At 36.4% G+C, this 12,363-nt stretch overlaps 1 protein-coding gene across 1 annotated transcript; it reads left to right on the top strand.

Annotated features, from left to right (window-relative positions):
- Nucleotides 1-2,626: 2,626 nt before the first annotated feature.
- On the top strand, nt 2,627-9,276 carry LOC120347206 (uncharacterized). Its single transcript, XM_039417114.2, has 7 exons — nt 2,627-2,742; nt 3,157-3,355; nt 4,083-4,213; nt 4,815-4,964; nt 6,190-6,427; nt 7,155-7,297; nt 8,671-9,276. Exons 1-7 carry the CDS (start codon nt 2,661-2,663, stop codon nt 8,799-8,801), a joined length of 1,074 nt encoding a protein of 357 aa, XP_039273048.2. The 5' UTR covers nt 2,627-2,660; the 3' UTR covers nt 8,802-9,276.
- Nucleotides 9,277-12,363: the final 3,087 nt, after the last annotated feature.

Raw genomic sequence — 12,363 nt, 5'->3', positions numbered from 1 at the left:
AGATATATAATACATTTAGATCCCTGATCAATGACACGTAAAGTACTTTAATTTTAGAGAGTAATCTAGCAATCGGAAAACGCGTTCGTAACGTTGAGAACAACTGGAACGACGGGGCTCTGATCCAAGTCGGTAGAAATGTTGGCTAAATATGGAGGTGACTAATTTTTTTTGCCTACTCTACATCAAGTTGTGTAAAAGAACTGAAACTTAGGGCAGGGGGATGGCTTGGCTAACACAGACAGTCCGCGAACTCGTAATAGGACTAAAATAAGGAAAATCGGGATAAAATTATGGTCTGACCCTAACCTGGTACACACACTACGGAAGTACCGAAATTTTTATCGCGTTTCATAAAAGGACTGACACAAATATTGTCATAGCATTTTAGCAGGTAGATGAAACGAAATGAATCGACTAGGCGCCATTCATTCGAATTGGTTTGTAATTTCTTAACCCGTTATCAAACCACGAGTCAATTCTATCGCAATTTGCAAAGACGGACGCCTGCGTTTGCGATTAATTAAATTTAACTTCGGACTTGAAAATAAAATCTAATCGGCTAGTTGGTTAATGATTTTTCACTGAATGAAATTACCGGTTCTGTGAAAACGGTGTTTTGAAACACGTATTCATTCGTCGTAACAAACTGTTTTTTAATTATTTACAAGTTCATCGAATCTAGACCGAAAAGTCTTAAACTGATCCGAAAATATTGTAAACATAATTATGGGATTTAAATATATTAAACGAATTCCTCGAAAACTTTGTTGCTTGAAAACAATAAAAACTCAATTATATGCTCATTATGAACTATAAAACATTATGGAGTGTAGCAAATAGTTTCAAACAGATTTATTTCTTTTAGGCAGAGACCAGCATTGAGAGACTATCTTATCACATAAATAAAGAGAATAATTCGATGAATGACAAAGAAACCACACTTTTCCCGCCTGTATATAAATCACTGTTTAAATAGTCCTCTTTTTGTTTGAACTTGCGCTAGTTTGTTTATTTATACATATTATCTTATCATCATCCTTTTAGATTAAAGTTGACGCCAAGATAATTTTTTCATATTTTTTCTTTTTCTTGCTCAATATATATCCACTTGTGTCCTTTCCATATCATGCCCTGATGAAGTTTTTCTGTATAGAAATTCGAAACGTCGGCAAATTACATCGTTTTGCTAACACCGGTTGTGCTTCATTTATTATCAACAGAGACCAGCATTGTCTGTTTGTGCTGCAACTACTTTGCAGGTTTTATCTTACAGAATATCTCAAATATTTATTTGTGTCAACTTTTATTTCTATAATCAGTTCCAGTCTAGCTTTAAATGAACGAAAAAAATATGCGTATCTAGCCGTGTGGTTCTTATGTTTGTGCAATGGCCTTTAATGTGGCTATGAACTGCCTCGATGCTAAAATTAGCGATAAAAAATACCTCGAAAATACCAAGAAAATAATATAAGTTTCGCGAGATAATATTTTTCGAGATTAATGTTTGTATACACCATTTACGATAAAATCTAAGCAACACGGATAGCCTGCAGACATACTTCAAGTTATGTTGCAAAACAAGTACGAGAGGGAAACTAAGACAATAATTGGCAATCCTTCAAAAATTGCCGAAATGCTTACAAAGAATTAGAAAAAAGGTTTACAGATTGAAGTTATTGATTCGTTTAGAAACATTAGTACAGCTCATTTAGTCTTGTTAGAGTAGGTATGTTGGTTTTGGGAGTCCCAATTATTTTGAAAATATAGGAAAGCGAGTCAGATTTGCCCAATAAAAAATAGTATTTATCATAAGTAATATGTTTACTGCAAGTCTAATAAATGGGTCAACGTGAAAATAAATTTCTGTTCTTTCCAGGAAACCTTAAAAAATTTATTATTTAAATTAAATATTTTTCAATAGATTTGAGCTTCCTGCCACTGTAACATTTATTTATCATATATATATTCCGCTTATTAAAAATGCTTTTGCCGATTTTTTAGTACGTAATGGCTGGACTACCATTTTTACGTCAGTCTGTATATGTGTGTGTATTTGCATTATGATAAAAATAAACCACTGATTATTGATCGGAATAGGTGGACTTTTCATTTCCGATTTCCGTGTTTGAAATTTTCAGTTAATTAGTTTGGTGTGGAAAAGCTTTCTTGAATTTAACCATCCAATTTGCATCAAATTTGTCGAAGGACAAATCTGTGCACAGAGTGACTATATATTGTAAGGAGGATTATAATTTTACATATTTATACCGGGGTTGAGGAAAGCCGATAACACGACTTAATCATATGGTGAACTACGACCTGTCGTCCGGTTACCAGTTCATGTCGGGTATACAATTAGTTTGCCAGTTTTTTGTTTCGGATACATGGTCTTGATGGTAGAGTAAGCCGTAATCAACCAGAGGGAACCATCCTATGGCGGCGAAGAGTCCAGCAATCCTCTCTCCTCATCGGGATTGGAACATGCGAACATAGGGCATGGTAATCAGAGGTGCAGTGGCGAGCGTATTCTTAACGCTTAGCACAAAGTGCCACACCGCCGAGCTAATTAATAGTGATGGCTCAAATCTATATTATCAATTTCAAAAATATTGTTATGGTATTTCACAGGCTTTTTTAGGCTAGCTAATTGCAACGTGATGGACAAGCTTGTTTTGAATGTAGTTTTCGTTCTAATGTTATCTTGGACCATCCAGGAAATCCAGGCTCATAAAGTTTGTGGTGAGTATATTATATTTTAGGTAGCCACAAAAAATTTGAATTTCCAAGGAGTATGCCCTCGTTAGGAGTTAAAAATGCATCCACCATCACTATTCTTACCCATAAAGGAATTCCTTCGCAGAGGAGAATTTCGTCATTCTCCGGGACGGAGCGGGGGATTTCGCCTTGCATTGGCTGTATTTGTACTAATATTCTTCGTTCTTTATTAATATTATAATACTTTTATGAACGCATTATATACTGTACAAAAGATACTTGCGCATAACATTATCTGTACACAGAACTAATCATATTCCAATATTTTACGGAAAATTCTCACAAATTAACATGTATATATAACAGTGGCTACTTAATTAGAGCTCCCTTTGGAGTTATGTTAAGGTAAACCTTATTAAAATTTACCGCGTTTTACAGACGACCATACACCAAAAGCCGAGGTCGATGAAAGCGTGGAAGAAATTGTCAAACGTCTCATGTCCGTTCGTAACCCATCTTGGGGCTGGGAATTCTGGTCAACAGCAATTGTTCTGCAAGTTTCTGCACCAAAGATGTTTTTCGCTCGACAGAAAAGTGTGTTTGCTTTTAAACGGCTGATAAGCTCTGGCTGGGATGAGTGAGTATATATTTAGCTGGTCTTGTAACAGTGGTTCTCAGCCTTTATTTTCTCGCGTTACCCAATGGCAAATTTCAAAGGTTGTAAACTTTTTCACAACTTTCCTCAAAAGCAGGGGGCGCGCAAAATGCTTGGCACATTGCGAGCTATAATTTGCCCATTTCTTGGGTAGATATTTTATTAGCAACTAACAGTATAGATATTTTGAATATAGGGGCCACACAAAATGCTTAGTATATATTAAATTGGGTAGGTAATCCTGAACAAAAAATTTTCAAAAATTGGAATAACATTTTCCCTTCCACGAAATAGCAAGTATGTTCGTAAGCTTTCGTTAGATCATAGTCTAACTTCTTCAGACAAAACAATACAGTTACCCCCTATACTAGTAACCAATATATTGGAATTTCTAAAAATAGAAGGTAATTTCTTACATATCATAGTGTGTTGGTGGACGCTCCACAGTAGTATGTGTACCAATATGTAGGTAACTAATTTTGTTCGCCTACTTTACATCAAGTTGTGTAAAGGAACTGATTACTATGGGTAGGGGGTATATTCACTTGCATAACACAGACAGTCCCCGAACTCGTAATAGAACTAAAATCAAGTAAATCGGAATAAAATTATGGCGTAGCCCTAATCTGGAACACGTACTACGGGAGTACCGGTTGGTGTATAAAAAATTACAAGTACAAGTATATAGTAAATATATTTTATTTCACAGACTTGAATTCTTTGACAAGTGTGAGGCAGCTTTTGTGGCTCGTGCTTTATGTTTGAATCCGACCAAATTGTCTGGAAGAAATCTGCTGAATGAGATCAACGACAAACTAGGAGAATATGTGAACAACACAAGTTAGTATTATTTTAGTATAAAACTGCCTAATTTCTTTAACTTTAAGCATGAAATTTTTTTTATCTGACAGGTACACCGACAGTGAACATCAAATAAGAGCTCATAGTCCAATTATGTTTGAGGAATGAAACTCTTTTAGTGAACGTTATACGTTACTATTTTTTTTCAATGAGGAACGTTATGAAACTATTCGCCCAATAGTAGAGAGAACAGTTTTTGTCTCAACAACACGACTTAGCATAAACTTGACAACTTTAAGTCTAATGAAAAGTTAATACTTCCGAAGTATGTGAATCAAGATGGCGGGCACCGGAACGTAGTCTTAGTACCAGGTCCGTGTTAGGCCATAATTTCAGGTACAGATACTACGGGAGTCACGTGGCTAGTCCCGGAACTCAAAATAGAATTAGAATAGGGGGAAATGGAACACAATTATGGCCTATCCCTAAACTGGTATACATACTACGTTCCGATGTCCGCCATCTTGGTTCACATACTTCGGGAGCGCCGAAAAGTTCGATTTGGCGTTTAGGTCGTTAAATAAATGCTACATTCATTAACTGCTTACCTTGATAAATGTTTCATATTCTTTTTTTGAAGCATCGATATCACCAGAAGACTTGATAGAATTCAACTTTGGTCTCAGTTCTCTTTGTATCAACGGTTATCCGGTTGATAAGAATCTTGTTCATAAACTATTGGAAATGCAAAATCCTGACGGCAGTTTTAGTGAAGGACCGTTTTCATCTCGTAAGTAATTGTTTTTTAAATGAGGAAATCGATTTGATTCATTAACGAATCATTTATTAGGTGGGTACTATAGGATATTGAACTGTAAGTTCTTTCTCCTTGTTAACTTCCTACTTCGGATCTGTATGTGTCCACAAGGGTGCTCGAACGAGGTTATAAAGATGAATAAGTATAACACAATCTCTTTCCATGAAATAGCAAGTACATTAGTGAGCTTCGTTAGATCATAGTCTAACTTCTCCAGACAAAATATTTAACTTAGTCAAACTTATTCAATGATAACGCTTAGGTACTCCCGTAGTATGTAAACCAAGATGGCGGACAAAGGAACGTAGTATATGTACCAGGTTAGAGTTAGGCCATAATTTACAAATACTACGAGAGTCCCTTGGCTAGTCCTCAAACTCGTAATATATTTAAAGTAGGAAAAATTGGAATAAAATTATGGCCTAACCCTAACCTAGTACACATACTACGTTCCAGTGTCCGCCCTCTTGGTTCATAAACTTTGGGAGTACCGGTAAGCTTCGTTAGAACATAGTCTACTCTAACTAACCGGGGTGTCAAACTCGCGTCTTCGGGGAATTTTCAATGTGGCCCCCAAACGCTTGACAATAGTTGTAATATTTTTTATTTTTTTTTTATTTATCTGAATGTAATGTATTTAAGAAAATAACAAAGCTTCTTTCGGCTGTTCGATTACATCACAATTATAACACAAACTAGATCTATCTACAACCAAAATACATCAAAAACTGGGACCTTCTGAAGTATGCGCACCAAGATGTCGCACAACCTGAATGAGGGTTGTGTACCAGGCTAGAGTTCAGGTTATGCGACATCTTGGTGCGCATACTTCAGGAGTACCAAAAACTGTTTGCGGCCCTTGGCACAATTTTCAAAATACAATATGGCCATCGAAAACCCACGAGTTTGAGCTATTAGCTCCTCTAAATTATTCCATCTTAAATGAGGGTTGCTGTCGTGGAAATCGAATTAGATATCTGTACCCATTTTAAAACTTTTGTGTTAATTATTAGGAGTAAAATAAAATGCATGTCTTTAATATTCCTACATTTTATTGGGTATAATTGACACGACAAACTTTTCCATCAATTTGGATTTAGAAAACTATTAAAAGCAAATCTCCAATTTCAAAATCAGGCAGCCTTTATTACATTTTTACTAGAAGTACAACTATAACAACGCCTTTTTCTCATTACAGTTGCCACTATTTGGGTTATGCGACCGATATTTTGTCTAAGTCGTATGAAGAATCCAGCCTTCAACCAAACAGCCGTTAAGGAATCAGTCAAGAAAATTCGGAACTATGTAATAAATTCTATTACTAACATAACGGGACAACTAACCTTTGGTGGATATGATTTCATTGTTCACGATGCTCTCGTTTCACTCTATAAATCGATGCCAGAAAATGAGAACGTATCAAAATGGTATTGCAAGTGAGTAATATAACAAGTTGGTACTACCAAGATGACGGACACCGGAACGTAGTGTATGTACCAGGTTAGGGAATAGGCCATAATTTTAGGTACGGGAGTCACTTGGCTAGTCCCCGAACCCGTAATAGAACTAAAATAAGGAAATTTGGAATAATATTATGGCCTAACCTTAACCTGGTACACATTCTACTTTCCGGTGTCCGCAATCTTGGTTAACATACTTCGGGAGTACCAACAAGTCCATATTTCGAATTTGCTTCTATTTTAGATCATGTATTTGAATCTAATAAATCACTAACTAACTTCATATCCATATTCCTTAATAACTATTATTTACGGCTTATTTACATTAATCGGTCCTTCAGAAGTATGTGAATCAAGATGGCGGACACGGGAACGTAGTATGTTTACCAGTTTAGAGTTAAGCCATAATTTTATTCTAATTTTTCTTATTTCAGTTCTATTACGAGTTCGGGGACTAGCCAAGAGACTCCCGTAGTATTTGCATCTGAAATTGCGGCCTATCTGTACGTACACATACTACGTTCCGGACCGGTGTCCGCCATCTTGGTTCAAATACTTCGGTACCGGTACCCATTTTGCCACTTTGCCATTTCCCATCGTAATGTTTCATTCGGTTAAACGGGATCCTCAGCTGAATGATCCGGGTTCAAGCCTGTAACTTTCAGATTGTAATAACAACTTTCGCTCATTATTTATTGAACAGCGAAGTAATGAAAGATGTCGGAATAAAACCATTAGACCACGAAGACGAAGAAGTATTGACTGCAAGGTTGATGACAATTACTGGAACTGATTATTTGGACTTGCAAAATGAAGATTACAAGTGTTTACCCAGAGAAGACTTAGGTATGTATCGGTCAAGTTAGGGGGGCATATAACAGTCTATTGCAGTGGTTCCCAACCATTTCAGTTCACGAGTCACGACCCACTTTTGTTGCTATTTTCTGTGCTGTGAGATGTTAATATATGAGAAAAGAAACAATGTATACCCATGCAATTTATTATTAATACAAAACTTGATCTTGCATATTGGATATTATCAGATCAAGTCTGAAAACGTGCATAATTCTTACATTGTTTCATAATTGTTACGTAAGGATAATGCCACAATTTCTCATTCTTATCAAAAAGTGTATGTAACATTTGGAATTACCCACCTTAAATAGCTTCGGGACCTGGTCTTAGCTGGTCTTTTGATTTTTGAATACGGAGCTTACTCGTGTCAAAGCTTGGGCAGAATTTTAACAGTAGTGTGATGAATCCTACTAACTAAATAGTTGTGAATCTGATTTCGGTTTAAACCAAAACGATTCGGGGTAAAATATCGCACCCTACGAGTGTAAAAAAATAGTAATCAGTATTTTATTTTTTTACCATCATGTAAATACACCGGAAAAAATGAAAGTAATAGCTCCTTCTTTATGTACAGTAGATCTTATGGCCTCAAAATTTCAGAAAATAGGCAACCAAAAACATTAATAGTTAACTTCGCGTTCAACAAGATAGAACTTACCACTTAAAAAAAAAAGATTGGAAGTAATAGCCGCCTTTTTCGTAAGTACTGAAAATTTTTTAATCCCGAAATTACACGAAAAAGCTGCAAAAGCAAACTTGATAGTTCACTTCGCGTTCATCCAGAAGTAACTTATGTAAATCCGATCAAAATGAGTGAATGTTTATGCAATCACAGGCACCCGTGACACAGGCGCAAGAATTAGGCTAAAGTTGTCACATAATATGGTGCTGATCGTATCAGGCCTCTGGCAATATTCGAAGTTTGATATATCAATAAAGATTTACAATTTATAGCATCAGGCGCAATACCAATCTGATTATTGTTAACATAAAAAAAAAACGGCAATTTCTGTATAAGTACCTATTCTTCGCGAGTAAGGCAATAAAATACTGAAAATTTTTGACTTGAGCTTAAATACCGCGATTATCGCTTTAATTTTCGAGTCAAAGCTATTTTATTAAAAACCTACAAAATAGCAAAAAAACACTAGATGTCGTTAAATACCCACGAGCTATAAATTGATTTATTGAGCAACCGTCGCATGTTCTTGGTTGAAAAACCATCTTTGGGACCTTAAACAACAACAATATATGTGGACTACACTCCGTGTCCCATAATCAATTAATGGCAGATAAATAAATAAATATATATATATATACATACTATCGATAGAATATTAATAATTAAGTTTTCAAACTTTAAGATAAACGACCAGTGGGTTACAAACCGATATGCAATTACGAGAAACCAGAAACTTGTGGACTTCCTACACCCGACGATTTTCTAGAAGAAGAAGAGGAAAGCGAAGAGGGAGGAGAGGAAAGCGGAGAGTAACTCAAAAATTGTTACTGAACTGACGGACATTTCATACTTTAATTAGTCGATACTAACACATAAATAACATGAACATTGCAAATTATACTCTGCATAATGTTCGTATCTTGTTGATAATTTATGAAAGATTGCAGTATTTTAAACAAATTGTGGTGCTACTATGGTACTCCCGTAGTGTGTGTACCAGGTTAGGGTTAGGTCATAATTTTATTCGGATATTCCTCATTTTAGTTCTATTATGAGTCCGGGAACTGTCTGTGTCAAATGAATACCCCTGGCCCATAGGTTTCAGTGCCTCTATACCAATTAATGTAAATTAGGCGAACAAAATTTGTTACCTCCTTATTGGTACACATACTTCTGGGGCGCCGCTGCTATAGCATGAGATCTACCGTTATATATCGCTATAGTCACACCCAAATTATTTATGACATTTATACATGGTGTAAGAGAGCAATAAAAGAAATATAAGAGACTAAATGACTATTACAGTAGAAACTGTCCTTACAAAATAAATTTGTTCGGAAGCTGTTTCGTAAGCAGGAAAATTCGTATGTAGGAACGCATTTTACCCTATAAATGTCCTAATACGTTTTAAACCCCCTCAAAAGTAGGACAAAATTTTTGTATAAATTATAATTAATGGTTAAAACTGGAAGTGTGGCGCGTCAGCCAATGGCAAATCAGATCAGGCGCGCCACTTTCGAAACGAGCTGCCCACCCGCTTAAACGGCCAGGAGCACATTTTTTTAATTTTGGATTCCCGGTCTTTCGTATTTAGAAGCATTTTTTTGAGCAATATTTCTACAAAAGTACGTTTTGTAACTTGGGAATTTCACATCGGTGGTCTTTTGTGTGGGTGTTTTCGCGCGCACGTGTGTGTGTGTGTGTTTGTGTGGATAGATTGGGTTCTATTGTATATACGGAGTGTAAAATAAGATATTCCCTGTTAAACTAATTTATATACAAATCTCAAGCTGGGGACTTGGTTCGTAGAAAAGATTGACCGACTGGCCTGGCGGAATGAAACGCGGTGGCGCAGTATACGTCAAGTCAAATGAATTTGGGGTGCAATGTCACGTCCCAATAAAACCCATTAAAATAAAAATATATTATATTCTAGCGACTTTATAAAAAATAGCAAAATGTCCAGCACCATAGGAACATTAAAGGTAACGAGAGAGCCATGCTCAAATATAGAACACAAAGTTTAAAACGTACCGCAAACTAACATAAACGTAACAGCCACAAGGTGCGCAATTTTCGATGACGTGATAGGACACGTGATAGGCCAAACAAAAAGTTTTGGAACAAATAAAAGTAATAGCCTTCTTGCAAAAAATACAAACTTTAACCACTGACAATTTTAAAGCAATTTGTCCTGTATGTAATGGGAAAAGCGTTTTCTTCCCAACAAGAAGAAAAATACAAACAGCATGATGATCAAAAACAACAACAACAACAGAATAACAAGACAATCCAAAAGTCCATTACGTGTCCAATAAAACTAGTAGACTACTAGCGATTTTTCCATCTTGAAGTACGGTACTCAAAATTTGAAACCGATCATTATATTGATTGTAGGAAAAAGAGCACATAAAGCACAAGAACATTAAAATCCAAATAAGATAGGATTTACATTTATTCCGGAGGGAGAGGAAGCCGGTAATACCGCATATTCATAGGCCAAACCACGGCCTCTTGTCCGGTTACCAGTCCATGTCAGGTATGGGATTAGTTAGTCTGTTATTTGTTTTCAGATGCATGGACTTGAAGCCGTAACCGACCAGCGGTTATGTGAACCACCCTACGGCGGGAAGGAGTCCAGCAATCCTTGCGCACATAATTAACCCCGCATGGGAGAACAGCAACAACAGGCCTTTGAGTCCAATTTTGACGAGCCTATAAAAAGCAGGTGATATTTTATCTAAAGGTGACGAATTACAATAATTCAAACAGAAGGAGATCATGGCTCAAATATATCGAAACGAAAATCCAATACTTAATTGCAAAACCGGTGAAAACACGCTACTCATGGTGCTCGGCGGTCTGGCGAATTGAGCTAAGCGTTAGGAATACACTTGACACTGCACCTCTGACTACCCCACGTCAGTGCGCAGGTTCGTATGGCATGAAGGGTTGATTATCGGCGAGAGTATTGCCTCGCCTCCGCAAGGTGGTACACGTAACCGCTGGTCGGTCACGGCTTTCTCCATCATCAAGTCTATGTAACTGCAAACAAATGGCTTCCGGCTCTCGCTGGGATAAATATAGAAATCCTACCATATGCTTATACGGAGATGTGTTTGAGCCCGAGCTCACGAAATGAAATCGGTGTTCTGTCGTGATGTAGGCCGTCACGTTTGGCGGAATAAAAACAGTGTTCCCATGATTTAAAATAAAACAACAAAATATTGGGTGAAATATCGGATCTTATAGGACTCAAAAAATTGAAATCGATTGATACAGCAGGTCCAACAACAAGACTAACAACAACAACCATATACCATGTGCCACGGACCATAGTGTCTTTGTTTATGTTGTGTATATTTTTATATGCTTACGTCTTATTCAATGCTGTTTTGTCGAGTCTCAGTCTCCGGATTTATATTATAAGACTCCAACCACCTACTACACTTGCGAGAGAAAATATATTTCTTGCTCTCTACTTCGACCGTTGTGCTGGAGGTCGGCTGCTTTTCATGTTTCAAGGGTGTTGCCGTATCAATGCCAATCCGGAATCGTGGATCTTCAGTTTCAACTATCACAGGCAAAACCTTATCTGTGACAATGGCGAGAACGCCAGGTTTTGGCCAAACTGTGACATATCTACATATGGTCATTTCGCATCCAATAATTAATTAATATAAAAGCGTAAAATACAAAGAAAAGACTTTTCTATTCAATACTTCTACGTTTGCATGAGTCCAAATCTGATACCCAGTTGCGTGCGAACGTCTACTATTACAAACAAACAATTTGCGACTGATATCATTTCCTATTAATCATATAATTATGATTCGAATTTTAAAACTTTGTAAAACAAGCAACAATTTAACTCTGCAAGAATGGTTAAAATGACTAATTAAATATTGTTTGTAAAATTAATAGAGCAAGAAATACATATGCTCAGAAAAAACCTGTCAAGCATTAAATATAGAATTTTTGAATACTGGTAATCTATGAATAAATAGTTTATCCATACTAGAGAACGATGTTTCCTGAGTGATGAACATGGGGGCCAATGTATGCAATTTGCCATAGTAGATTACTGGTAACTGCCGTCACAATGTCATAAAAACGTGTTTCCGTAAATAATACTAAAACAGCGTAATTTTAGATGAAATATCAGATCTTGCAAAAATTTAGGATTAAATAATAGTAATAGCGTTCTGGCGACAATAAGAATCTTTAATATCGGAAAATTTCAAAGCAATTGGTCCAGTGATTAACGAGAAAAAAGATTTTTTCACAACTGGAGGATAACAGCTCCAACAGCGTGAGATTAAAACGAAACACTCGGTGTCCAATAATATGTATGAACTACACAACGGGCAACTTG

The sequence above is a fragment of the Styela clava genome, chromosome 1 (genome assembly GCF_964204865.1).
Source record: "Styela clava chromosome 1, kaStyClav1.hap1.2, whole genome shotgun sequence".
NCBI classification, from domain to species: Eukaryota; Metazoa; Chordata; class Ascidiacea; order Stolidobranchia; family Styelidae; genus Styela; species Styela clava.
The sequence above is the reverse complement of the archived record's forward strand: the minus strand, read 5'-3'. Positions and strand labels throughout refer to the sequence as shown.